The sequence below is a fragment of the Neurospora hispaniola genome (assembly GCF_033458365.1).
Source record: "Neurospora hispaniola strain FGSC 10403 chromosome Unknown B0T23scaffold_4, whole genome shotgun sequence".
NCBI classification, from domain to species: domain Eukaryota; kingdom Fungi; phylum Ascomycota; class Sordariomycetes; order Sordariales; family Sordariaceae; genus Neurospora; species Neurospora hispaniola.
Window position 1 is genome coordinate 3,321,685 of NW_026944409.1, and position 26,819 is coordinate 3,348,503.

The 26,819-nt window shown below is 51.4% G+C and overlaps 8 protein-coding genes across 8 annotated transcripts; 5 read left to right on the top strand and 3 right to left on the bottom strand.

Moving 5' to 3' along the window:
• The first annotated feature begins 48 nt into the window (after positions 1–48).
• Positions 49–2,650, top strand: B0T23DRAFT_150366 (uncharacterized protein). The gene is made up of 2 exons (XM_062832526.1): positions 49–1,540; positions 1,607–2,650. The coding sequence occupies exons 1-2, from the start codon at positions 155–157 to the stop codon at positions 2,543–2,545; spliced, it is 2,325 nt and encodes a 774-aa protein (XP_062693273.1). The 5' UTR covers positions 49–154; the 3' UTR covers positions 2,546–2,650.
• Positions 2,651–3,362: 712 nt separating this feature from the next.
• On the top strand, positions 3,363–5,160 carry B0T23DRAFT_338636 (chaperonin 10-like protein). The gene is made up of 3 exons (XM_062835847.1): positions 3,363–3,500; positions 3,591–4,196; positions 4,263–5,160. Exons 2-3 carry the CDS (start codon positions 3,845–3,847, stop codon positions 5,003–5,005), a joined length of 1,095 nt encoding a protein of 364 aa, XP_062693274.1. The 5' UTR covers positions 3,363–3,500; positions 3,591–3,844; the 3' UTR covers positions 5,006–5,160.
• A 1,871-nt stretch (positions 5,161–7,031) lies between these two features.
• Positions 7,032–11,447, top strand: B0T23DRAFT_338637 (uncharacterized protein). Its single transcript, XM_062835848.1, has 5 exons — positions 7,032–7,585; positions 7,944–8,037; positions 8,206–8,247; positions 8,645–9,492; positions 9,577–11,447. The coding sequence occupies exons 1-5, from the start codon at positions 7,142–7,144 to the stop codon at positions 11,401–11,403; spliced, it is 3,255 nt and encodes a 1,084-aa protein (XP_062693275.1). The 5' UTR covers positions 7,032–7,141; the 3' UTR covers positions 11,404–11,447.
• Positions 11,448–11,689: 242 nt separating this feature from the next.
• On the bottom strand, positions 11,690–11,986 carry B0T23DRAFT_316443 (uncharacterized protein; the record flags this gene model as incomplete). Its single annotated transcript, XM_062834932.1, has 1 exon — positions 11,690–11,986. The coding sequence occupies one exon, from the start codon at positions 11,984–11,986 to the stop codon at positions 11,690–11,692; it is 297 nt and encodes a 98-aa protein (XP_062693276.1).
• Positions 11,987–13,262: 1,276 nt separating this feature from the next.
• B0T23DRAFT_396127 (uncharacterized protein) lies at positions 13,263–13,880 on the bottom strand (the record flags this gene model as incomplete). The annotated part of the gene is made up of 1 exon (XM_062838231.1): positions 13,263–13,880. The coding sequence occupies one exon, from the start codon at positions 13,878–13,880 to the stop codon at positions 13,263–13,265; it is 618 nt and encodes a 205-aa protein (XP_062693277.1).
• A 777-nt stretch (positions 13,881–14,657) lies between these two features.
• B0T23DRAFT_412795 (Zinc/iron permease) lies at positions 14,658–16,508 on the bottom strand (the record flags this gene model as incomplete). The annotated part of the gene is made up of 5 exons (XM_062839496.1): positions 14,658–14,774; positions 14,857–14,984; positions 15,089–16,089; positions 16,170–16,312; positions 16,382–16,508. The coding sequence occupies 5 exons, from the start codon at positions 16,506–16,508 to the stop codon at positions 14,740–14,742; spliced, it is 1,434 nt and encodes a 477-aa protein (XP_062693278.1). The 3' UTR covers positions 14,658–14,739.
• A 2,111-nt stretch (positions 16,509–18,619) lies between these two features.
• B0T23DRAFT_442627 (uncharacterized protein) lies at positions 18,620–20,651 on the top strand (the record flags this gene model as incomplete). Its single annotated transcript, XM_062840826.1, has 7 exons — positions 18,620–18,659; positions 18,709–18,915; positions 18,955–19,178; positions 19,232–19,336; positions 19,514–19,601; positions 19,654–19,973; positions 20,031–20,651. 7 exons carry the CDS (start codon positions 18,620–18,622, stop codon positions 20,325–20,327), a joined length of 1,281 nt encoding a protein of 426 aa, XP_062693279.1. The 3' UTR covers positions 20,328–20,651.
• Positions 20,652–20,973: 322 nt separating this feature from the next.
• Positions 20,974–22,525, top strand: B0T23DRAFT_316197 (cytochrome oxidase assembly protein-domain-containing protein; the record flags this gene model as incomplete). Its single annotated transcript, XM_062834915.1, has 2 exons — positions 20,974–21,356; positions 21,430–22,525. 2 exons carry the CDS (start codon positions 20,974–20,976, stop codon positions 22,523–22,525), a joined length of 1,479 nt encoding a protein of 492 aa, XP_062693280.1.
• Positions 22,526–26,819: the final 4,294 nt, after the last annotated feature.

A 26,819-nucleotide genomic window follows, 5' to 3' on the forward strand; every position in this document is an offset into this window, starting at 1 on the left:
ACTGCATCCCTCGACCGCATAGCCCCCCCGAGCCGAGAGGCGAGACACGAGACGCGCCGCGTACCCAGCTGTCTGGGCTTATTGCACCACTTTTATACGCGCCCATTATAAGGACCGAGCCAATTTCGCCCCAATCACGCGACGCCTCAGACAAATGGAAGAAGAATTGAGAATGGCGGACGTGGACAGGTTCATGGACGATGTGGCGGTGATTGACGACAACAGCAGCAAAGAGGAGGCGGACACGGCAGCGACAAGTAGTACGACCAACACCAACAACAACAAAAGCGGGGGCCTTGGAGCTGGAGCTGGTTTCTTGACCAAAACAAGATCCCTTTCGGACGGCGGCGCAAAGGAAACACCAAAGCTCTCGCCAGCACCGCACATCTTCTGCGATCCGCGACGAAAGTCCCAGGATGATATTGCCATCCGGGATAAAGAACGAGGGGCAGACGGCAACGCTTTCTCTGTGCAACAACCATCAACTCCCGTCCGCGCGGGGTTCGCAGTCAGAGGCCTAGCGCTGCAACTACCCCAGCTTGTCCTTGGTGGTGAAGGTGATGCACCACTCCTTTCAGGTTATGCACGTCTCCAACAGCCGCACGTGGATATCAACAACCTGAATGCCACCACTCCACCGTTGGCGCTTTCACAAGCCCATTCCCAGTCCCAGTTGCAGTCCCATCAACCACCCCCATCCCACCCTGCGGGAGCGCCCGCCTCCGCCTCCACCCCCTCCGCCTACGTCAAACCCGCCGCCCCCGCCCCGCTCTCACCAAAGCTTGACCATTCTCACATCTACGCCTCGCCCTCGCCAAACATCCTGCCCCGTCGCTCACGCGGCCTCGACTTTAGCCGTGCAGCCACCACCCTTCACCATTCCACCGTCGTCGACCAGGCCTCGCCCAGCTCTTCTCCCACCATTGGGTCGAGGGCCATGAACATCCCCGCCGGTCCTGGTCGCTGGCCCGGCGACCAAGGCACCGCCATGGAGCAGACGTCAAGCTCGCTGTGGTCCCTCATGGCCAACAACCGCGGCCACGAGCGTGCGCATGTCTCGAGCTCCCTGGGCAGTCAGGCTCCCCATGCCCTACTCACCGACACCTCGTCTAGCTCGGACGACGACGACCTTATGGACGAGGACATGGAGGAGCCCATTGTTACCACGCCCTCAGCAAACAAGATGGCCATGGGCGGGCAGCACCCATGGATGCCTGGTGGCAGCTCGCCAGCAGTCAACAATCTACTAAGTTTCCAGCAACGTCAGCGCCGGAAGCAGCCAAAGAGCCGGAAACACAAGACACCACTGGGTTTGGGCTTCCATCCAACCACGCCCATGGGGGCAGCCATGTCCATGTCGCCGCCACAAGGCTTGGACGGCCCGCAGCCGAGGAGGGAGAGCATCAGCTGGGCGGCCAATCAGCTACACATCTCCGGCAGTGAGAGCGACGATCCTAGCAGGCAGCTTGAAGCGGTCGACAGCCCGTCCCGACCAGGAGTCATCCGGCGGACTGTGACCCGTCATAGGGGAAACTTGCTGGTACGTGGCACTATTCTCACTACCTTTCTTGCTCGCTATTGACATGGACTAACCGTAAATACCTAGCCCAAGACCAAGGGTTTTGCCCGCATCCGCGCTGCCCTTCTCGAGGAGAGCGCACCTATCGATGCCGAAGTCAAGCGTGAAGCCGAAGTTGTCCGACAAGTACGGGAGAGTGACATGGATCTAGAACCCAGGTTACCAATCTCCGCTTTAACCAGTCCGAACCTGATGCCAACCCATGACAGTATGGACGATGTCGATGCAATGATGATGGACTCGAATGGAAGCAGCAGTGGTAATGGCAATACAACGCCTGGTGGTATTCCCGGTGGCATACCTGGCAGCAGTAGCTTCAAACAGCAGGTCCTGAAGAACTCTAAGGGCAAGATGTTTTGGGACACGTTTTCGGAGAGTGGGGCAAGCAGCAACGGGATGCGAACACCGCCAAATTTTGGACTGCCGAGGGGCTCATCATCAGCCATGAGCATGGATGATATGAGCATGGACTCGCCGTCTTCGAGATCCGAGAGCCAACTGAGGCAAGGCCCCACGCCTTTTGTTCTACCGCCATCCGGAAATCCGCCAACAAATTCATCATCTTCATCTATTACATTAGCCAGCACAAGCTTTCCGGGCGCCGCGAATGGTGTTCCCACGGCAGCCGAAATTACGCGCCGAATCAACAACAAGCGACGCCGAGATGACGACCTCGACCCGATGAGTTTCAAACGACGAGCCGTCAGCCCCGGAATGGGCTCACCGATCTTGCAGAGCCCAATGCAGAGGGACCTAGCACCCTGGGGCCCGAGTTCATCACGACCGGGTAGTGTCAATGGGGATGGGGTTAGGCAACAACACGAAAATCTCCAAAATGGGACCATGGTGGTGGGAGGAGCTACTACGCCAGTCCATGGAAGACCCAGTTTCAGCACAGGCAAAAGGGTCGGGCTCCAAGGCATGGTTGACACCAATGATGGGATCACACGGCTCAGCATTGAGTAAGCGAATAACCGATCTTGCTGACGCCAGGGTTCGCCAGATTGAAGGAAAGAGATTTACAAGATATGGATACAAGCGACGCAACACCCTGAAAGGGTTATGGCCGTGTGCAGAAATAAGGCACGGAACACAAGATACACGCATGGATTGATGAACAACTTTGGGAACAAGCAGCCCTGAGCATAGCGCCCATAATCAGCGTTCTGAAGCAGTTAACATAGGACCTGCAGCCGATCGACTGACTTGAGGAAACATAACACTTTTGGTTCTTTAACAAGGGAGGGCTCAAGAGACAGGGAGTAACAAGAAGATCCCCGTGAAATGGAACGGGGTTGTACAAGTATACAAATGATGCTTGGATGCTTGGAAGGGAGCATCGGGATTTCTTTACCTGGAAGTCTGCCAAAAGTATTACACTACGTTGTTTGAAGGCAGTTTAGACTTGGTTCTGGTGTGAAGCCCCGAGTCTATCCGGTGGCTGGGTTGGAATTTGATAGCGCATCAGTTCCATTCTACTTATTCAGGAGAGCATAGGTAATAAGAGAGCCTCTCGATGACATCATCAACTTGATCATGACATCTCTTTGAATGTGATTACACTATGACATGGTGGATTGTTGACATGGGTGAGTAGACTAGGGGGCAGAGAAAACTTGGCGCCCAGAGACCCCTACTCTACACTAGTGTACTGCGTACACGGTACACTATGATACGTAAGATATGGGTTAGGGTTGTGTACTTGCCAAGCAAGCCCAGCTTCACGATAACACCCCTGAAGTGTGTGTGACACAACCAACACCCCCTTTCCTGAATCAACACTACCGAGACTACCCGCCGCGGATCGCCGCCGTCAAACCGATCTGATCATATTCATCTCGATGGAATGGAGCCTCTTCGTGAAGGCTTTCCCAATAGAGTAGTCTTACAAATCCAATTCTGGCAGTGTACACTATGCTTTGTAAGTCGCTCCAGTTCAAGACCGTCGGTCGTCAAGTCAAAGACGTCATTTCCACGCGCTAACAGCCAACTCCAACTTGTTTGCTGTTAGGGACATCACAACAAGCAGCATCATATGCAAAGCCGTTGCAGGCCACCAGCAGATATAAATACATTTCTGTCCATCGTTTTCAGTCGCGAGAATCACTACATTTTCAATTTTCATCTTTCATTATCATAATAACAATCATCTCTGGACGCCAAAGGACCTCCTTGAATCCAGGCACTACCAGACCTTAATAACAGCAATTGTCTTATCACCCACACGAAACCCACCCTTATCACACCACCAATCAACATATCAAAATGGGCTACCCAGAGACTTTCGAGGGCTTCGTCGTTGACTCGCCCAAGACCTGGAACCAGTTCCACCGCCACGAGCTCAAGCCCAAGCCTTTTGGCGATGACGACATCGACGTCCAGATCGAGTGCTGCGGCGTGTGCGGGTCCGACATTCACACCGTAACCGGCGGCTGGGGTGACTTCGAGGGTCCTCTCTGTGTCGGCCACGAGGTGGTCGGCAAGGCCATCAAGGTCGGCAAGAACGTGACCGAGATCAAGCAGGGCGATCGCGTCGGCGTTGGTGCCCAGGTGTGGTCCTGCCTCAAGTGCGATGTCTGCAAGAGCAAGAACGAGCAGTACTGCCCTCACATGGTTGGTATGTGTTCACCCTCCTCCCCCTTTTACTAAACCTTTCGAGCACAACACTAACAAAGACTCCTAGACACTTACAACGCCAACTACGAAGACGGCTCCACCGCCCACGGCGGCTGGGCCTCTCACATCCGCGCCCACCAGTACTTCACCTTCAAGATCCCCGACGCCATCCCCTCCCACCTCGCCGCGCCCCTCCTCTGCGCCGGCATCACCACCTACTCCCCGCTTGTGCGCGCCAACGTCGGCCCCGGCAAGACCGTCGGCATCATTGGCGTCGGCGGTCTCGGTCACCTAGGCATCCAGTGGGCGCGCGCCCTAGGCGCCGAGGTGCACGTGCTCACGCACTCAGCCTACAAGGCCGACGACGCCAAGGCCCTGGGCGCGCAAAACGTCATTGTCACCAGCGACGACGAGAAGTGGGCCGAGCCGTACAAGTTCAAGTTTGACTTTTTGCTCAACTGCGCCGACGCGACGCACAAGTTCGACATGAAGACGTACCTCTCGGTCCTCAAGGTGGGCGGCGAGTTCCACATGTGCGGCATCCCCGACAAGCCGCTGCCCCCGCTCGAGGTGTTGGCGTTCATGCAGAACGGCGCCAAGTTGTCGGCCAACCACTTGGGTAATCACCAGGAGATGAAGGCCATGTTGCAGCTGGCGGCCGAGAAGGGCATCGTGCCCAAGGTGGAGACGGTGCAGCTTGGAGAGGATGGCTGCAAGGAGGCGGTGGAGAGGGTCAAGGAGGGAAACAAGGTGCATTACCGCCTTACTTTGACGGGCTTTGACAAGGTTTTTGGAAAGGTTGAGTACTAGGTAGTATGGTGATTTAGAGGTAAATGGGTGGATGGAGTTGCTGGCGTGTTTGGGGGAGATATACCCAATATGTGTGTGTGTCATATTTGATCGCTGCTAGCGAGGCGCTGGACATATGATTGATGAGTTATGATAATAATAATCACATTCTCCAGAACATTGTTCTTCTTACGCAGTTGTTGCATTGAGGGTGTGTCTTGATTTCCAACTATTCGTTTCTAGCTGGCGCAACCCGATTTTTCGAAACATAAAGTTGGCGACTTCATGTTTCTGACTTGGTTCCCAAAGGTCTCAATTTACTCGGTACGTCTCAAAGCAACTTGGAAGGTTCAATGGTGTCCTGGATGTTGACGGGGTATTTTAGGTGCCCTTCTGGGTATTTTTGTCTTAGTCTTCTTCCTTCATCTAATAAACCACCCTTTGAACTCCAAAGAACCCTCCTATCAGCACCACGAACTGGCTGCAAACTCCTACCCAAGTGCGCCGTAAGGTGAATAGACGTAATGCTAACACATGTCAAGGACATGTATAAAGGTAGTAAATGTGCACAAGTGGTTTCGGCACCTACCGAGCATATCAATGTGCCCTTGTCTCCCGTCCTGATTCGGTAGACTGCAAGTGTCCGGGAAAGGGGGGTGTTTTGTGGCCAGGTTGGTATATGCATTGACGTGAATCAGATAATCAAAGCAGTTCAAATCAGTGGTAATATCAAGTTCGAAGTGGGCTCATTTCTCAAAAGCAAGTGTTAATCAGTCTGCTAACTTGGTTTGAACTTGAATTACCTGTGACTCAATGTATGGGCATCATCATTTTTTCCATAGGTACAGAATGGATATACGAGTTTGACAAGTTGTCAAGGAAAGGTGCAGCACTAACCCTCCGTGGGGATATGCCCGGCATGCTTTATGCCTCAAGAAGAAAATGAAATGCAGTACGTTAGCAATCGTTGTACAATATTTTTGGGGAAATACCTGGACGAAGCCATCCGCAAAACCGTATTCTGTGCGGTGGTGGCCTTTAGCTCCTGACTACGCCAGCAAGCATGTATTTGCTCTCATCGTCCCCTTATCCAGGAGACTAAGAAGGCTGTTGAATGTTGACATTCGCTACTCGTCTCTTTACCGCTGGAGCCCCAAAAGCGGGTAGAAGGCTGGGGTGAGCGCAAATTTGCTCTCAAATCCGGGCGCATCAAGAAGGAGCTCGATTTAAATGAGTTCCTCGACCGTGACAACCATGTTATTCAGCTCATCAACAAAGAGCATTCGTTCGGTGCTGTCTTTGCTGTATGAGAACATGGATTTTCGGCACTAAGCAAGATGCGTGCTCAGGAGAATCGTAAAGTCAAATATGCAAACAGCACCCGGCCGTGCTGAGTGTTACAATGAAAAGACCTGCTCACACTTACGGCTACCTGTGCCTAATCTCGCCCAGCTTGATATTTCCAAGGCAGACCAAGTTATAGCTTTCTGCGGTGCTTCCAACGTACATTTATCGCCACCAAAGGCCAGTTACGGACCTCCGATCCTGGAGGAAATAACCTGAAAACATGCTGAACAGCATTGTGCGGTTGTTGAGGCACTGCAGTCATGAAATACTGATCAGAAACTGTCGCGGAATCGGAACTCCGTGAGAGATTGAAGTGCCTTGATTCTGCATCAGCAGTATTTCTCATCCTGATAAAAGCCTGGCCTGCAACATCTTGATGTTTATGTAGAGGTATGCACAGGTAGGTAGAATTTGGTCGTCTTAACCAATGACAACCACCACAGTGACTCCCCAGACTGGGTTTTGGGACATGCCAGATGCACCACAGGCAGCCTTCTCGATTATTAAATGCACGGACATCGCGAAGTTGAGGAGCTACCCGGCTTTATCAAGAATATAGCAGTATGTCATGCTGCCAGGCTTCGCGAGTTTAGTGAAAAGCTGCGTATCCTGAGAAAGCCTGAGGACTGGGTGAGCGGCTGGTTGTAACCAAGTGTAGAGTATTAATACCTGAATGTCCCTTGCACCAAGAAGGCATTGCTTTCTGTCCTGCTACCCATACAGTATCATCACCCCAGGACATACGACCACATTACCTTCAGATTCACATCACTCAAAGCCTCTCTCTTTCGTACCTACCTACAAATAAAAATGGCCACAGAACATGAACGTTACATCGACGACTATGAATCCGGAGTCAAGTCCGGGCGCATAGCTCAACCGCCACACCGGCTGATAAAGTACATTGACATCATATACGAGATGGAGAACCAAACGAGGATCCTTTCTGCGAGAGTCCAGGAGCTAAGAGTTGCGACACCGGCCACGGCTTCCCGTGAAGAGGCCCAGAGGATTCTCAACCAGTTAATCGATCCTCTTTCGGAGAGCCTCAGGTATCTCCTCAACATCAGAAAGACCGTTTATATTGACTTCCATTGTGCACGTCTCCGTGCCAGGAGAAGTGGGCCGCCGCCCGAAGTCCTCAGGAGTGTGGAGAATTTGGAGGCGCTATGGAGGGAAGCAATAATGGAGGCCGAGCACGTGTTGGACGCGGCTCTATACGACTTGAAGTACCACATCGCGTTCTATCAAGTGGTGTGCGGCCTGAACCCTATCGTGGAACAGCATCGTTAAGGCTGTAAGTGACTTGTCTGATTTCCTGTCCAAGTATCTTGAGCTTCGTGACTGATAGCCTCTCGTGTGTCAGACGCTTGCATGTGATCCACTCGATCGGTCCCTCACTCATCGCTCAACCGCCTCGCTCATCATCGGGAGGACAGGAAGAACTTCCCTGGTCCTCGACCTCGCTCAACGAAAACAACACGATGCACCCACCGCCCTGGGTCCCCTTTCCCATGTCATCAAACACGTCGACTGAGCAAACTCGTTGCTGCTACTTGGCCGCGGAGTGAGGCCAAGCCTTTATAAGCCATCCGGTGTGCGGTGATGCGAGCCAGGTCGCTACCTCGACAACCCGGCCAAAGACGACCGGCTATTTCGTGAAGTTGGTCCCCTCGATACTGCCCGTCTGGTCCTTACTTACAACTGTCAGAGGTACTACCTACAAGAACGTCCCGGCTGCCGTAGCTCCGACAACTCCATATGTCTCGGTCTGGACTCTCGGCCAAGTTGCTTGATGAGGTTCAAGGTCTCTGTGGTGACTGGGCTGGTTGGCTGCATCCCAAACCATTATGATAGGAAACGATGATGAACAGGGCAGGTACCTAGAGAGACAAGTGGGAAGACCATGCTCAAGTGTACAATATTTTTTTTCTTTAGTCAGGGAAAAGCTAGTCGAGAGATGAATTCAGAGATATCTCCATGTGCCAAGAACAAGTGGTAATCACCCTATGTTTCCATCATCCGTTTTGAGATGTAAAGATACACCAACAGCAGTGAAAGTTTCACGGAACGTATCATACGGTACGGTATCAAGGGCGATTGATTAGTCACTATTACATCACGTGCTTTCGTGTCTTTACACAAACACGTTGCGTCATCAGGCATGAGAGGAACCGCGCAAAGCTGACAAAGACAACGACAATCAATCACCGTCGCACCTGTCTTGCCCCTCCAGTGATTTTTCGGACTTGGTCAACTCACAACGTCTGTCCTAATTGCTTTAACTCTTGCTCCAAACTTGACTAATGGCAGGTCGAAAACGTAAGGCGCCCGGTGCGTCAACCACCACCAGCACCCCCCGAACTACTCGCGCCAGCACAGCGTCGCGAAGAGCGGCGTCAGCCCGTGGCGCAGTTCCCGATGTGTACCGAGAAATGGTTTCTGAGGCACGGCGCATGGTTGTTGCCGAAGATGTTCCGGAAGCTACAACGCCAGAGAGACCACTGAAGCGGAGAAGGCCTGGAGAGAGACAAACGCCAAAGGTCGAGACGAAGCCAGTCAAGCCAACTGGAATACCGGAGCCCACAAAGACGGATCATGATAACCCAGAAGACGATGACGACGAGGAGCTTGAGTTTGAGGATGTCGAGTTACCACCACCCACCTTACAGACCATTACTAGAGACTCAGACGATGAAGACGATGAAGAGCTGGAGTTGGAGGATGTCGCATTCGATTCCCAGGGCGCATTTTCCTCGGCTGTAGCAGGCGATGTTCAGCTGGACTTGAACTTAAGCGCCCAGAAAGCAGCAATGGCACCTCATCGAAGAGTTGTAGAGCGGCGAAAAGCACTAAGCAAATCCGAGAAGGAACAGCGAAGGGAGGTACACAAAATCCACCTCCTTTGTCTCCTTGCGCATGTGGAGCGGAGGAATAGATGGTGTAACAGTCCCAAAGTCCAGGAGGCTCTGAGACCGCTCTTGACGGACAAAATGCGAAAGTCACTAATACCGAGAGCGAGTTTGAACCAGTACGGGCGAACCGAATCGCTCAAGGCAGGACTTCAGGAGACGAGCACCATGTTTAAAACGAAGTTCCAGATCATGGAACGGGGACTACGGCGAGCATTGTGGGCGGAAGATGAGGAGCAGTTGAAAAATGTAGATGGCAATTTACTTCCTCTTTCTACTTTTGTGTTCCCCTTTGTCGTTTGAGTCGCTGGCTAATACGCCTCTTCCGTATAGTACCAACTCCCAGATGACCTCGAAACTGTCAAATCCAAAGACGACTTTCTTAAAGCCGCCAAATCTCTTTCCGGCTCTCGTGATGTTGGAGCCCAGCTCTTTTGTGCACTCCTTCGTTCCATTGGCGTCCAAGCGCGCCTTGTATGCTCCCTTCAACCACTTTCTTGCGTCCCGGGGGCTCCTACGATGCCTAAACAACCAAAAATGAAATCTTTGAATGCCTCAAAGGGACCATCTGCAGCCGATCGGTATGCCGCCGCAATGTCCAAGTACGACAATACAGTCACAACTCCAGATCCAAGAACCCCAGCATTCCTGTCAGGCCGAAGTCGTCTCGGACACCCAAACGCAACAGCCTACAACGTCCCGTCCATGACCGCCCCCCCACCACCCCCTTCCCGCCCCGAAATCCCCAAAGCCAAGACAATAAAAGGGGAATCCCCATACCCCATATACTGGGTCGAAGTCCTCGACGAAGCCCAGCAAAAATGGCACCCCGTAGACCCCCTCGTCACCAACACCCAATGGCGCCCGCGTGCTCTCGAGCCCCCAGCCTCCGATAAAGAAAACAGCCTCACCTACGCCATCGCCTTTGACGAAGACGGCTTCGCCCGCGACGTCACCCGCCGCTACGCCAAAGCGTACAACTCCAAGACCAAGCGCCAACGCGTCGACGGGCCCATCTCGCCCACCACTCCCTCGGGGATCAACACAGGCGAGCGCTGGCTCCGCCGCGTTTTCTTGCGACACTACACGGCACCCGATTTTCCCACCGACCTCGACCAGATCGAGCTCAACGAGCTCGCCGCCCTCGAGGGCGCAGAGCCTATGCCCCGCAACGTCCAGGACTTCAAGGACCACCCCATTTACGCGCTCGAGAGACATCTTCGTAGGAACGAAGTCCTCCTGCCGGGCGCTCAATCCACAGGGACAGTGTCAGCGGGTTCCAAAGCCCCCGTTGAGCGCATCTACCGCCGTAAAGACGTGGTCGTCGCTCGATCGCGCGAAAAATGGTTTCGGCTCGGCCGCGTAGTCAAACCCGGTGAAGAGCCAGTAAAAGTTCTTCCTCCCAAGAGGAAACGGAGTTCCAAGTTTGGTGGAGAGAGAATATCCTCTTCCTCCCCTTCTCTCGGGATTGATAACGAAGAAGACAACGACGGTGATGAAGGGGATCTGTTCGGGGATTACTCCCTTGCCAAAGCTGGCGGGACACCGCTTTACACTCCGCAGCAAACAGAGCTGTACGTACCCCCGCCCGTTTCCAAGTCGGGGAAGATTCCGAAGAATAAGTTTGGGAATGTGGAGGTGTATGTCCCTTCTATGGTCCCTGCTGGAGGAGCGCACATCCCGCATGAGAGAGCGGCGCAGGCGGCGCATATATTGGGGGTGGACTATGCGCCTGCGTTGACGGGGTTTGAGTGGAAGGGAAGAAAGGGGACGGCGAGGATCTTGGGAGTGGTGGTTCCCGAAAAGGCGGCGGAGGCGGTGAGGGCGGTGATTACGGGGTTGGTGGATATGGAGGAGGAGGAGAGGGAGGAGAGGAGGAGGATGGAGGTGTTGAGGTTGTGGAGGGTTATGTTGAGGGGACTGAGGATTAGGGAGAGGGTGTTTGGGGGTGTTGAGAAGGAGGAAGTGGAGGAGGAGGAGGAAGAAGAACATGATAAGAAAAAGGACAAGAAAGGGAAAGAGAAAGAAAAGGGAAAAGAGACGGAGGAGGAGCAGTTTGATAGGGAGATGGCAGATGCGCCAAGTGATGTGTCGGAGGAGTTTTATATGGATATGGATAATGATGATGAAGAAGGGGGTGGTGGGTTCTTAATTGAGTAGATTTTGCATATTTCAAAATGGAAATTCTCTTTTTCGAGTTCATCAAATCTAATGAGCAAATTGTTCATGGATCCATTGCTATAAAGCCCAACGTAATCCCTTCATATATTTTGTCTCATGTGCCTATTTCTCATCCCTATCCCTCCCATACGCCCACTTCATCATCCCATCCTCGGATTTCCCCTTCTTCAATTCTCTTCATCCTACACCTTTTCCTCACCAGTATTTCCCTCCTCTCAACCTTCATCTTCTTTCTTTTTATTCTATCTAACCCCTACCTATCCCTCTATTCCATTTCTTCCCCCCTTTTGCTCCTTTGTTTCCTACTTGCCTTTTCCACCCTTGCCCTACCTCTTCTCCATACCATCTCACCCTCTCTCTGTATAGCTTGCTGTTTCTTGTCTTGACAGTCCTCACAAATACTTCCGTGCCGAATGATATTGTCCATATGGCTATTGTTCGCGCCAATACCGGGGCATATCGGGGTTCTGTCTTGTGTGAGTTTGAAGTAATCGGGGCAAAAGTTGATGCCGGCGAAGACGCTGTGGCCGCAGGTGTAGATTTCGATGTTATTTCCGCACATTTTAGTCGTAAGTAAGAGGGGATCTTTGGTGATGTTGATTGATTGATTGGACGGTTCTGAGAATTGATGGTCTGAATACGGTCGGCTGCCTACGTACACAATGATTATTCCGACTCTGTCAAAATTTATATCTTTTATTGATCGATGCCTGACTCTTTATACCTAGTTTGTGTGTCTTTGTCAGCAGGTTCATGTCAGTTTGGTAAAACGTTCCTGTTCAGTGGACGAAGTGTCATGGGGTTTTTGACTCATGTCATGTACGCCTCCCTCACCCGAGCGAACTAGTTGTTCATGTAATTTGCAAGTGCCGTTCTTCTTCTTTTTTTTTCAATCTTGATATATCCCGCTGAAACACTTTGCACTCAGTCATAATTTGCCTTGTAATGACTATCTTATCCTCACCGGTCTGTAGAATTTCATTGCTCACGCAGCCGCCGCTCTAGACCAAGTGAGAGTGAGGCCTGCAGTATGAACGTTCCTTTCCTCGTTCATTTTCGTCGCAAAGCAAAAAAGGATAAAAAATAGGTGAATGAAACAATGGTCAAGGACGTGATAGGGGGGAAGGAGTGTGATGAAGGAGTGCAGAGGAGGGGAGACCCATTGGGGGTGAGGTGGAAAATTGGGTATCGTTGCTGGGAATCGAACGGGGAAGGTTTAGAGGCTTGTGAGTCTCCCCAGTTGACAGGTAAGGTAAGTGTGCGCTTCGGTGAACCGCTTGACCATTTGTCCCATTCGGAGGTGTTGGAAGATCAGGTGAAAGAGGTAGTACATAAACCCCGTGGTCACTGGTGGTAGGCACTCAGATTGCGTTACCGGGTAATAGAACGAGTCTACATGGGTAGAAGCGGATATGTGTCCATCCAACGAATAGATGTTGCGGTCGATTACACACAAAGCGCATGTTACTTGGTCTACAGACCACTAACAAGGTGATTGTGGAAATAATCTTCATTACATCTCTCCCTAGCGATAGTCATTCAACCCAACTATTTCTGCCCTTTCCATCAGCGTGTCTCTCTAGGAGTACCGCACTATTATCCATATTTTTGCCTGGTAACAATCATGTATCCCGTAATAATTCAGCCATTGCATTCTGTGTAATCCCCAAGTTGGTACCAGCCCAAATCCATCTCATCCCAACCCAGATCCCGGCGCTAAAGGCAGCTCCTGGCCGCCATCATAGCTTCGGTGTTCGCTAATCGAGAATATATAAGCGCAGCCATCATAGCCGTGCTTTCAAGCGGTTGAGCCCAGTTGTCAAAGTTCGTTGGTTCTCTCAAGCGTCATAAATGTCGCCAGTGTAACCGTCATCCCCGTTGTCGTTTCCGTCGTGATCCTTATTCACATTCCTATTTTCCTTATCCTCCTCCGCCTCCGCCTCCACCTCCGCCTTATTCGTCCCCTTCATTTCTTTCCTATTTCCCTTCTTCCCCCCACTCCCCTTCTTCTCCTCTCGAACCTTCTTCGCCGGTGTCTTTGTATTATCAGCATCATCCGCAACCTTTCTCTTCTTCTTGTTCTTTTCCCTTTTTTCTTTTTCCTGTTTCTTTACTTCAGCAGCAAGCCTTTTCTCCTCTTCCTGCTTTGCCTTCTCTCTCTTCAACTTCTCTTCTTGTTCCACCCTGAATTCTCTCGCCTCCTTCTCCAACGCCGCAGCTCTCTCCCGCGCCTCCTTTCTGTACGGATCGTTCTCGTCCAATCGGGCGTCGGGGTTGGGTTGATGGGCGGCGGCGTGGCAGTCGCTGCAACGTGAATTGATGGGCGGAAGCGTAATATCCATTCCTTTGCTGGGGTCAGGCCCAAAGCAGGTTGATCCAAGCGCTCTGCAGAAATTGAGACTAACGATTCCGCCGTGACCGCAGGGGGCGTGGTATTGGTAGTAGTTTCCACACATTGTCTTTTTCCTCTGTTAATAGCTGGGCTTGGATACTGCGGTCTGAACTGTGTGTTTTGGATGGATTAGCCCTGCGAGGACCGTAACGAGGAAGGAAGCCGAAGTCGTTATACTGATAGGTTACAGATCCGTCAGCAATGTCACAATTTGTCTGTGAGGGTTAACTTCAACGTACCCACCACAATAATTGCTGTTGATGATGCTTGATGCTTCTCGGTGTATTTGCGGTAATGTCTGTACTGGATCAAGACGGATTCAGAAAGATCGCAACAAATGAACCGTTCTTGTATGAATTTTCAGTCTTCTCGTTCGAGCTTTCCAAGCTAATGTTCTGACATTGCGTAGATTTTCAGTAGTGCTTTCCTCTTTTCTTCAAAAAGCCGTGCCTTCTGCTCGAAGGGCCATTGTCATTATCCGAAAATCCAGACGTTTCGTTGGGCGTGATAATTGATTGAGTCAATTTGCAACCGAAACCAGTCTGACATCGGTCGTTCTTGAGGTGTCTAAGTACGGACCGCAAGACCCCCCCTCCTCCCAGTACTGTACTGCGCGAGAGAGAAGCTGAATATCAGTCTCGAGCGCTTAATGTATTCTAGAGGGCGGACGAACTACCCATGGGTCACGGGATAAATGCAGTTTCCTGGGTTGGACATCACCCCCAAGACCTAAACGACGCCAGTCCTTTGGGAAATGGCTTTACATCAAATTTACATCCAAGCAAACTTCCCACATCACCACCACCACCACCACCACCACCACTCAACCACGCCAAAACGTTCAAGTCCTACACGCAACGTATTTCTGTTATTATATGACCGAAACGCCATATATTTGATAGCATATTGTACATTTTGTTTATTCAAGCAAATGCTCCCACGATGGACATGCCGGCAGCTGTAGAACCACGAGTGTAAGCTTCTTCCTACCCAAAAACAAACCCGATAGACAAAAAAGGAGAAGGTGTATTTATACTTACCTCCGAGAAGAACAAAGATAAAAGCCGTGATCTTTTCCTTTTTAGTCATGATCCTCTGAGCCTCCTCAGACAAGAAGTCCTCAGCCAGGAGATCGACCAAAGCAGCGTAAAGGAGAAGACCAGAGGAGCTTTTTTTTGTTGTTTTACGATTAGCCGTGATGCTCTTCACTCCAGCTCCATCTCCTTGGGGAGGGGGGGGGGGGGGAGGGGGGAAATGAGACTAGGAACTCACATAGCATTAAACACTCCCACAATGATTAACCCAAATGCGCTGTTCGGATCATACGAGCTCCTTGCCAATAGTCCAATCGCCTGACCGATGGGGGCAGTAGTACCGAAAGCGACCACGAGGAGCCAAGGGCGGGGACTTCCCTGACGGTATGGGACAGCAGCGATACGGGAACCAAGACCAAGACCCTCAAACATCTGGTGGAACAAGATGGCAATCAACAGAATGGTGAAACCTTGGATGGTGATGCTAACCGTCATGCCGACGAAGACGGAGTGGAACAGGATACCGCCCTCAAGAAGGGTGATGTTGAGGGACATCTTCTTGTAGACGAGTGGGTGCACGGGCTCTCCGGTTTCGACGTCACGGTAGGGGGAGTCCATGATGGAAGCAGGAATTAGGGACTTGCGGTCCTCGTTGGAGCTAGAGGTGGTATCCGCTTGGGGGAGGAAAGCTTGTTGCCGGTTGGCAGTGGCCTTGATCATGTTGACCAGCTCCACACGCTGGCGTACATATTGCTCGTAGAAAACAATGAACCAAGGAGGCATTTCGGATCTAGGACTGAGTTGTTCATAATGATCATCGTCATCGTAGTCATTAGCAAAGGGGTTCCTGGGAGGGGTTTGGGTATACGCCTTGCGGCGAACTTTTTCTGCATACAGTTCCTGGGCCATCGCCTTCTCGTAGTCGATATCCTCGTTGGAAGACTCAAAGAGGGTATCCTCTGTATTGGTCCTGCGGTGCTGGGACGGCCGATTGACACCATTACCGTGCGCAAGGGAAACCTGGGCAGCGGTGAGAGAATTGCCGCCGTGACTGTGGTTGTCAAATCCGGTGGGACCTCCGTGGGAGTGGCCTCCGGTCTTGCTGTTAAGCCACATCTCAATGACAAACAGAATGAACATAGAGCCCATCATAATAACGCCTGGCATGGCCGGGTATTGGGTTGTGAACAGATCCGGAAGGCATGGGTCCATCAGGTTACCAAAGGCCGTTGGGAGTAACTGTAAGTTTGTTGTGCAAGTTAGCCACTTATATTCGTTCCTGCTGAATTGATGGAACAGAGTGCATTTGAGTGACCTACATGGACAAAGGCGGTCGCAATCAGGACGCCAGTTCCAAAGTGCTTGCACATGAAAAAGACCTTCGTTGGCACCTTCACCCAAGACACTTTCTTGGCCACGACCGGAAATCCAGCACCGAGGATAGAGAACAGCATGACCAAAACTGGGAATATCATCAGTTCAAATTTTCTCTGGTCATTACGGCCTAGGGCTGACATCATGTTAAACTTACACAACCCCGCAACATGAAGACCGAGGTCGTACTCGCCGACTTCTTCGCCGCCACCACACTTTGGCTTTCCGCTGTTCATGATATTCGTACCGGCGTCCGGCGCCGGGCTCGTTTGTGGCGAAGACATTGGATATGGATTAGGCACCTGGCCTTGTGTCTAGAGAAAGAAAAAAAAAAAAAAAAAAAAAAAAAAAAAAAAAAAAAAAAAAAAAAAAAAAGGAAAAAAAAAAAACAGGCAAAAAAGCTGATGAGAACGGAAGGGAATGCAACTCCGCCCAGCGGGTGCTCAAAAAGAGACAGAAAACAAAAGGAGAGTAACCTCCACGGACTCCAGAGTGAAAGAGTCGAGCGAAGGAAGGGGGGAAAAAAGTAAGGAAAAAAGTCAAAAATAACTGATCGAAGGTGAGAATGGAAATGGCACAGCCAATATAAGTCCTCCTGAGGACAGTCAACTCCACAAGATAACACCACTACACAATGGGAAGAACCATGCAGGCCAAAAAGCTCTGGGCAAAAGTTAGAATATTCTCTCTTATACCATGACTCTCCCACGGTCACGCCAGGACACGTACTGCCAGGCAGGAGTTGCCGCGAGTCGTGCAAAGGATAGGTGACGGAATTGCATCCCTAACGACTTCGATCAGGGATCTTGCGAGATCAGTGGTAAGGGGAAAGCTTGTTGGCAACAAGACTTGGTCCACGTGAAGAGCCTCAGCTCGTTGACAAGTATCATCGTCATCCGGATCTACATCGTTGGTTTCTCACATTCCTGAGACCATTCTTTCGTGGTATTCAGCGACTATCAGTGGACCGCCATAATTCTGCGTCAAGAGAGGCAAGTATTGGCGGACTCCCTTGTAACCTCTAGGCAGCATCAGCAGTTACTGGTGTTTGCAGGATCTTGAGAGCTTCATAACAAGCTTCAAGTGATCTTGGCGAAACTCGTGAGAGTTCGGGTGGTAGTCTTTACAATCTGAAAATAAGCTTTCTTGGGGTAGTCAAGTGAGCCACAGCCTTATGGGAGCACATATTGGCTTCTATGAGGTACTATACCCTTGGTATTAGCTCTGACTTGCTTTTTGATATGTGGATGTCCGATCGGAAACCCTGTGGCCACTTCCTACTTTGGGCAATGGGTCTAGGCGCCCAAAAGAGGTTTCAAACCATCGACAACTGTGGGCGAAACAGACCCACCTGGCTGGTGTAGCAGACATCCTGACCAACATCTGCCGATCGTCACCTTGTGGTTGCGGACATCCCGGCGCTTTCTCTCGACTTTCGCGGTAATGTCAACACTGAGCAGGGGTGGGTTGTCCCTTACAGCAGGGATCTCTCGACGACCGTGCTTCAATCGTGGGGAAGTGGAGGTTCAAACAGACGACGGAGCTGGAGTGTAGCATCGAAAGACATTTTGATGAAGCGGGCAAAGATACGCGGGGTCGCTTAACAACAGAGGCAGCTCTGTTCAAGGGATGATGATGTCTTCGATGGTTGTTAACCCTTGGCCTTTTGTGGTTGTTGTGCAATCTGTGACATCTTGGCGTTCCCGGGCCGTTGATCGCGCGATAAGGTGTAACACTTTATCTGCGGCTCTTTTCTTCCCCGTCCCTACCAAACCACGATACCCATTGTAATGCCAAGGGTTTTGCCTGTTTCTGTACCAGACCTCAACGGCCGCTTTGACTCCTGATGTTATCCCGACGTCTTCGAGGTCAACTGCCCCCAGATGCATGGAAGTCGCCTCGGCACGTCTAGAAACCTCATATGAAAGTTTGTGCCAACAGGAGAATGTTCATCTCAATACCACCCCAGCCACCCAAACTTCCTCTGTAGATTGGCGAGCCATAAACGGCCAAGCGCCCCCTCTGTCTCGGAGATTCGATTCCATATCGCATCTGCATGCACGGGTTGTAACTGGACGGCAGCATGGTCTGATGGAGGTTCTCGAGGCTGGAAAATTGGTAGCATGCTGAATATTGGGTGACGAGGAAATACTTGGATCCTAGCAGCTACCCCTAGATGCCTCATTAGGAAGGTGAAATGGTTGCTGATAAGGTACGGCGTGGTAGCATTTGTGGACGAGGGCGGTTGCCTTAGATACCCAGTGTATTGTTGAAGCCTGTATAATAGTCGGCAGCTCGCTGCGATTGAAGCTCTCGAAAATCATTTATCAGATTAGTGGCCGGTTACAGTTGCCATCTTTGAAATTCGCCGAAATCCTAACTGCTTTTCTCAATAATGACCGATACCGAGTCCTCGGGCCCTCAAAAGGCACCATGTAGGCTGGCACTTGTTCACTGGCTGTTCAAGAGACTTACACCGGGTAGCAGTTCCTGCTGCACAAGATACCCCAGTCGCACTGGCTGCGACGGGCACTTCGTCGCTGGGAGATTCTGATGTCGTTCAGGGCAACGCCATGGTGGCCAGTGATGCTCTCGAAACGGGCAAGGACCAGGGGGTAACCTCGACGCTCCCTATCCGGCAGGACACCACAACATCTGGCTTCGACCCGGCGGATCCGATGAGCTTCGGACGTCATCGGTGAGAGAACATCAGCACCGAGCAGATGAAAGTTGATCATCCTGATGGAGACAAGAGAAAGCTCAAGAAGTACTACAGCCGGCAGAATAAGCTAATTGACCAGTTCTTGGGAGCCGAGGATGAGGAGCGCAATACGCTGGAGGAAGATGCGCGGTATAAGCCAAAGATCAAGTTTGCGGTGAACGCATCGTTCGTCGTCAACTTATGCCTCTTTGTCATCCAGATGTATGCGGCTATATCGACAGGATCACTTTCAGTACGTTCTCTTTACGTGGCGGGCATCGACCCTGTTTGTTAACAAATCCGTAGCTTTTTGCAACTGCGGCGGATGCGTTTATGGACCTGGTATCGTCTTTTGTGATGCTAAACACATCCAGACTTGCGGCCCGGCCGAGCATCTACAAATATCCAGTGGTGAGTGTCAGCATAAGCTTCACAGTACATCAGAAGCTCACCTTGTGTAGGGACGAAAGAGGACTGAGACGTTGGGTATCATCCTCTTTTGCGCACTGTTGACCACTGTCTCGATTCAGCTTCTTGTAAGCCTGACCTGCCCTGTAGTTGTCGAGTATAGCTACTAACAGTTGGCAGATCGAATCTGCACGGAACTTGGGTTCGGGAGGAGAACACGAGGCTGAAGGTCTCCATGTCATTCCGCTCACCTTTGTTGGTGTTGCCAGTTAGTACCACTCATTCAAAACGATGGGGACGGGACACTAACATGGTGTCAGTTTTTGCCAAGGGCAGCTTGATGATCTACTGCCTCTTCTACCGGAGGTTCCCAACAGTGCACGTCTTCTTTGTCGACCATCGAAACGACATTGTGGTGAACATCTTTGGGTTGGTGATGGCGATCGTAGGTGACAAGTTTGTGTGGTACCTTGGTCCGATTGGCGCCATCCTGATTACCCTCCTGATTCTCTTTTCGTGGGCTTCAAACGCCTTTGAGCAAGTCTGGCTTCTGGTCGGCAAGTCAGCGCCCAAGGAGTTTATTGCGAAGCTCATCTATATGACCATGACACACGACGACAGGATCGTCAAGGTAGACACGGTGAGTAGATCCCGGGTGTTTCCCGGTAAAGGTGTTTGAGGCTAAACAATTTGGCAGTGTCGGGCATATCATGCTGGTCAGCATTATTGTGTCGAGCTGGACATTGTGATGGACGAAAACACACCCTTGAGAATCTCTCATGATGTCGGCCAGATGCTCCAACGAAAGCTTGAAGGGCTAGCGCTGGTCGAACGAGCATTCGTACATGTTGACTACGAGCACGCGCACAACGTCCACGAGGAGCACAAGCCACTCTACGAGAAGCCGACGCCCAAGAGGAGTCTCAAGGACATGCTCTTGTTCAGGAAGCCCGCCATGGCACAAGGAGAGGCGGATGCGTCAATCGGGCAGTGACACTGGGGGGCAATAAGGTTGAGAATAGTGTACGGTGATTAATAATAGAGTTCAAAGTTTTGCATATTGCTTTCAGTTGGAGCGTGGTGATCTGATTGAGGTGATGAGAAAACAGGGAAAAGCCAGTGCTGCCATAAGAATTGGTAGGTGGTGAGGAAGAAGACCAAGATACTCATATGTGGATGGGTTGCGTAGTGTTAGTCCCAACTTGAACCACTTGACACTTCAAGTTGAAAATAACAACTCAAGGAAGTTGGCAAGTGCAGAGATTTCGTGCCACTGAGATATGATGTTGAAGTTGAAGGAGGAAAGTGCGAGTTGTCATTGCACAGTTGAATGCTGCCCGTTGCTGCCGCCAAGGTTACGCGATAATTACCTCTCACGGTAAGTTATAATGTAATTACGTGAAAAGGAAGCTTGGGCCAAGTGGTGCGCAAACGTGGGCTGATTTTTGCTTCGTGATCGATTGGCCCGCGCATCCGGCAGGCAGCGCAGTGGAGTTTGTTCATCCCGTCCACCAGCAGCCGGTACCTGAATACAAAGTTCACTCCACCGGGACTCCGGGAGATCGACTTTGACTTTTGACGACGACGACCTCATTTTTTTTTATTTGGTGGTTTGCCATTGTCGGCTCAACTTGGTCGTCATGGCCTTCTTTCAGCTTGGGTTACGCCGGGCAGCTGTCCAGCTGTCCAGGCCATCCGTCTTTTGCGCCAGAGCTGCTTCCAATGCCTCTCAGCAACAAAAGCTTGTCCAGCTTGCGACTCCTGCTTCCACCATCTTGAAGCTGGTGAGCCAGGCTCGTCACACCCAGTCCCGCAACTATGCTAGCCAGAAAGTCCAAGAATCTCCCCTCAGCAAGCTCGCTACCGATATTGCTCAGCCCGCCCCGTCCTCTGATAAGTCCGAGAAGAAGTCCAGCTTCCCGGAAACCAGCTCGAAATCTGTCGCCTACTGGCTCCTCGCCAGCGCTGCTTCTGTCTTTGGTATCGTCATCTTTGGTGGTCTGACTCGCTTGACCGAGTCTGGGTACGTGGCCCGAGCAACTTGATATGCCGTTATGCCTCTGTCAGCCTGACACAGATCACTAATCGTTCCACAGCCTGAGTATCACGGAATGGAGACCCGTCACAGGTTCCCTCTGGCCTGGCTCCCAGGAGGAGTGGGAGTCCGAGTTTGAAAAGTACCGCGCCTCCCCCGAGTTCAAGATGCTCAACTCGACCATGAATCTCCAAGAGTTCAAGCAGATCTACTTCATGGAGTGGACCCATCGTCTCTGGGGCCGCTTCATCGGCATGTCCTTCGTCCTCCCCACCATCTACTTCATTGCTCGCCGCCGCGTCACCCCTCGCATGGCTTGCACTCTTGTTGGCATCTCGGCTCTCATCGGCTTCCAGGGCTTCATTGGTTGGTGGATGGTCAAGTCCGGTCTCAAGGATGACCTCTTTGCTCCCGGCTCCCACCCCCGTGTCAGCCAGTACCGTCTCGCCGCCCATCTTGCTACCGCCTTCGTCTGCTACTCCTGGATGCTTCTTGCCGGTCTCAGCATTCTCCGCACTCACAAGGCCATCAACTTCCCCGAGCAGGCTGTCAAGAACTTTACTGCTCTCCAGTCGCCAGCCCTTAGGGTCCTTCGCGGTTCCGTCGCTGCCCTCACTGTTCTGATCTTCACCACTGTTCTTTCCGGCGCTCTCGTTGCTGGTCTCGACGCTGGTCTCATTTACAATGAGTTCCCGACGATGGGCAACGGCCTCGCTCCCCCCAAGTCCGAGCTTCTGGACAAGTTCTACTCTCGCCACGAGGATGGCTCTGACTTGGTCTGGCGCAACATGCTCGAGAACCCCTCGCTCGTCCAGCTTGACCACCGTATCCTGGCCATGACCACCTTCACTGCTATCTGCGCCCTGGTTGCCTACAGTCGCTCTGGCAGGGTCAAGGCCGCCCTCCCCCCCGCTGCTCGCAAGGGAATCACCGGTCTTCTCCACCTCGTCTCTTTGCAGGTTGCTCTCGGTATCAGCACCCTCATCTACATGGTTCCCATTCCCCTGGCTGCTGCCCACCAGGCCGGCGCTCTTGCCTTGTTGACCGGAGTTCTCGTTGCTGGCCAGCGCCTTCGCATCCCCAAGGCCACCTTAGCTATGGCCCAAAGACGACTGGCCCAGTTGGCGCAGCAGGCCAAGACTCAAGGTCCCAAATGATCAGCACAAGCACAATGCTATATCGTGTAACATATCTGTAACATTATCTCAAAATTTTGGCGGTTAGATATACCCGAGGAGTTCAGGATACACGTGCATCTCCTCACACAATGGCTGAAGCGGCCACTCTTATGCCACTCTTTTCCTGGCGACAATTCCTTCATGTGAAACAGGCTCTCATCAAACCCGACGTTGCACAACCTGAACCAGCATCTACCAGCTTCGGATCCCGGCAGTCGATAATCTTTGTGTGTACCATGTCCAATTCCGGAACCTTGAAAGGCCCTATCACTACTGCCGCATGTCACTTTAGGACAGTGCGGTCTCGAATCTTGACTTGCGTTGGGAGCAGGATACCAATCCGATGCAGTGGCACCAGCTACCAAGTGGTGGGCTAGAACCCTGCAGAATGCCCCCATGGTAAGACAACGGAGGTCTCGCCGGTTCGACTCAGTGAGTCCATAGAGGCGAGCTTACACAGATACCCGGCATTCGTCCTCAGATGATGAAAACAAAGATTGAGTGTCGTATTGTGTTGTTACCCCTGAACGTGGGAGAGGGGGGACGAACCAACCGTCCACGCGGCCCAACGTTCTCTTCACGGTGCCAGTGCGGCAAGACCGGCATGTCGTCACATTATACTGTGCATATCGATAAGAAGACCCAAACTAGAGAGAAGTCCGAAAGTCCTGGACTCCTGGCGCCAATGACAATGGCATTCAATGTCCCAACGTCCACAAACACACCAGGATTATATGTACCAACTTTCAGTGATGTGCCGCAACGGAAATTCCCGAATGAACCTTGATTTCGCCATTTGATTTCCCCTTCGGGCCACTTACAGCTCGAGTCCGGATGTAGCTGACGATAATCATCGCACAGTTCGAATGCCCGACGCCCAAACACACAGCCATGCACGATATCACATTGTCAAAATGTAAGCCGGGATTTGGATGATGTCCCGAACGATACAAAGATGAAGCACCGAGCCTTTCATGACCTCTCGCTCAAGATCAAAGTAGGCATTGACTGGCTGTCTTGTGAAATGGTCCTCAGACTGCTGAGGAATTAAGCTTACACCGTCGACTCCACCTGACGAATAGGTTTCGGAATTCACAGTCATCGTCACAATGATCAAGAAAGTCTTGATGGTGGTGGTTGTCCTCAGCCATGTTTACCACATACAAATGGAGTCCTAAGCGCAGCACCCTTTTGTTCCTACCCTCCTTGAGCCTCAGCCGGCCACGTGAGGACCGACAGCAACAACATCGACCACAACCACAAACCCACCAAAACACCACCCCACCTTCTCATTGCTTAGCTTGGTTGATCAACAGCTTCACAATATCAGTGGCTGATACATGTGTCAAACATGCAAGTCCTACCACTCTATGTTATATGAGTTGGGCCATTGTATGAATGCATATAACGGCTACTGCTGTTCAGGGACAATGGTAAAAAGAGGTTTTAGACCGAATAGTCGTACCTGTCCCGCGATGTCTTGGCCCTATCCAACTGGTTGGAACATTACCTAGGAGCCAGAATAGTGTGGTCCAGGCAAGAAAGACATTTCCAAGTCGGAGTCTCAGAGCCTCCGTGACCCCGTTCTTTGTTTGGTTCCCCCTGGTTTCCCATATTACTAGTGTAATTGTAACCCACTACCAGTCTTGACCCCTCAGCTGGCCACCCCCCTCAACTGGCCACATCCCCAGCCATAACCAGTAGTCGGATAACATTGAAAATTGGCCATTTTTGCAGCGATTTCAACCATTTGAAATGTTTATTGACTAATCCTGATGCTCATGAATGGTCTGGAGTATTGACTCAACAGCTCTCTCGATGGGTTGTAGTGATGACGACGTCGTCGTTACCGTAGCAACCCGCTGGCGCTTGGGGGCTTGCTTTGAGGCTTCACGAGCCTCGATTATACTCTCTACACGTGCAAATTTATCATTACCCCCTTCTTTAACCTTCCTTTTACCCCGTGGCTTGAGTGACTCCAGCTTGGTCTGTAAATATTGAAGCTGGTGATCTTTAGCGGCGAGCTCAGCGTTCTTATCATCAAGCGCCTTGGCTGCTTTGGTGTAAATAGTCCGGATATCACGGTCAACAGCAGCTAACTTGTTGTGAATGCTTCCCAACATATCCCTGGACTTCTGGGGAGTCTTGAAAATGTGGTTGACCTCAGATATTTCGTTTCTGGGTGGCGTTTTGGGTGGTGATGGCTGGAGAGGGAGGGCACTGTCATTGATGACAGCGTCGGGGTCGTCAAGCACAACAGATCTGTTCATTGGCCATATACCAGTCTTTTTGAACCCTGATCTGAGGTTTCTGGAGCTCACGCCTTGTCGTGATGCTTCCTGATAACACTGGAGGAACCGTTGTTTATTTACTGGTGCAGATGCTGGAAAGCTAGCGTAATCCTTTGTTGAATCTCTAAAATATAACTTGACGGCGGCAAATACGGATTTATCGAGTGGTTGAGTCTTATGAGAAGTATGGGGAGGTAAAAAGAGTAGTTGAACGTTGTGTTGAAATGCCTCAACGAGAAAATCGTCAGATAGATGACTCGAGTGCTCATCGAGAATCAAGAGACGCCAGCCATCAACCTGGGTCTCAGGAAGGTAAACCTCCTTCAACCAGCGTAAAGCAATCTCTGAATTGCTCCATCCAGTCAATGTACTATCGTATTTCCAGCTCTTGAGCTCATCGTCCATATCGTCAGGGAACCACTGTCCCTGGAGGTTGGTACCAGAAAAGATGACAACGGGAGTCAACCTCTTGCCCTCAGCGGTCCCACACTCGATAATGGATACCCAAGCGGTTGCGTCGGTCGTTGTTACGTATGCCTTCTTCGTCAGGGTAGACCCAAGCACTTTGCCATCCTTAGATTCCAACTCTTGAAGACCATGTTCATCCATATTCGATATATTGGCTGGGATAATACCCTTGTCGCGAATCTGGACTTCCAGAAGGTCGAAGAACTTCGTGAAGGCTTCCCGGGTAGACCCTCTAACTCTCGCTGACTCGAGCGGCTTCGAAAGCTTGGTCTTGATATTGGGGTTGCGCTTCAGGAATCGGTCTACCCAACGGGCGCCCAGCTTGTCATAGTCGCCTCCTCTTTTCAATATCGACGACGCGAATCCTGACACCTGACGACGGTTGGGAGCACGGCCGGCCTTCTCCTCATTCAATATCCATCTGCAGATGAAGGATTCTTGCGTTGGCGATAGCTTCTGGTGGGGGATTTTGACGTCGCGTTTGGTAGGAATGCCTTTGACACGGTTGCCGAGGGTAGACCGTGGAATCCCATACTTCTTCGCTGCTGCGCGCTGGGAAAGTCCGTCGCGAATAGCCTCAAGCGCTTCTTCAATCAAAGGCGAGCTCATTGCAGTAGAAACGAACGCGATCGGGCTTGATTTGATGCAATTGTGGTTGTTGGGAGAAGCAGGGTGGTGATGTTGCATGAGGGGAAACAGCGGTGTGGATGTGGCCAGTTGAGGGGGGTGGCCAGCTGAGGGGTCAAGACTGGTATATGCCTCGCCAACTCAGGGATGAAGGCGCTCTTGTCGCCAAATCACATCCTTATTTCTACAGGTACCCAACCACATCGCGCCGACCTTGGTTGCGGTTCGGGTCGTCCGACCACTGCGAGGTTCCATGCTCCGGTGATTTGCCCCCGCTCTGCAGGTTTGCAGCTCCTTCCCGGTGCCGATGATGAACTAAACTCTTGAATGGTCAACGAGACGTACCACTTAGGCGCCGGCTAGTGCCCTCATGCACATTTGGCACCTTCAGGAACGATTATGGTCTGCTTCCGAATGCCGCGAATTCAGACAGAATGACTATTTCCACAAATAATTTGCCTTTAATCCAGAAGAATGCAGTCTGGATGACGACGCATACAGTAGCATGTGGGGGGAGGAAACATTTGTTGTCCTCTAAACTCCGAGTCAATTTAAGGCTGGGCGAGTCGACTCCACCTTTAACTTCTTAAGTCCGCATCTACTCTTTCTTCCGCCTCCTCATTTCCTTGGCGAGGCAAACCTCCTCTTTTCCACGAATGAGAAGGAAAAGCGCGAAAAGAGAGTTCACATTGCTCAGCAGTGTAATACAGAAACTTCCAGGCAACTTCACCTTTTCCATCTATCCCTGTCACGCCTATCTCCGAGACGTATGCAAGTTTGGAACAGTCAAGTCTATCCCAATAAATACCTCCAACCTCACGGCCAAATCCAGCGTCTCACGACAGCACGTTCGTGTTCCCACAGCGAGAAACCAGCTTGACCCTTGC

What these genes read in the sequence shown, in the direction of transcription:
- B0T23DRAFT_150366 (XM_062832526.1), top strand. Translation starts at nt 155, where the DNA reads ATGGAAGAAGAATTGAGAATGGCGGACGTGGACAGGTTCATGGACGAT. An exon ending in GTCATAGGGGAAACTTGCTG is followed by an intron (nt 1,541 to 1,606) that starts GTACGTGGCACT and finishes GTAAATACCTAG; the next exon opens with CCCAAGACCAAGGGTTTTGC.
- B0T23DRAFT_338636 (XM_062835847.1), top strand. Translation starts at nt 3,845, where the DNA reads ATGGGCTACCCAGAGACTTTCGAGGGCTTCGTCGTTGACTCGCCCAAG. An exon ending in GTACTGCCCTCACATGGTTG is followed by an intron (nt 4,197 to 4,262) that starts GTATGTGTTCAC and finishes AAAGACTCCTAG; the next exon opens with ACACTTACAACGCCAACTAC.
- B0T23DRAFT_338637 (XM_062835848.1), top strand. Translation starts at nt 7,142, where the DNA reads ATGGCCACAGAACATGAACGTTACATCGACGACTATGAATCCGGAGTC. An exon ending in TCTGGTCCTTACTTACAACT is followed by an intron (nt 8,038 to 8,205) that starts GTCAGAGGTACT and finishes GATGATGAACAG; the next exon opens with GGCAGGTACCTAGAGAGACA. An exon ending in TGGGAAGACCATGCTCAAGT is followed by an intron (nt 8,248 to 8,644) that starts GTACAATATTTT and finishes GACTAATGGCAG; the next exon opens with GTCGAAAACGTAAGGCGCCC.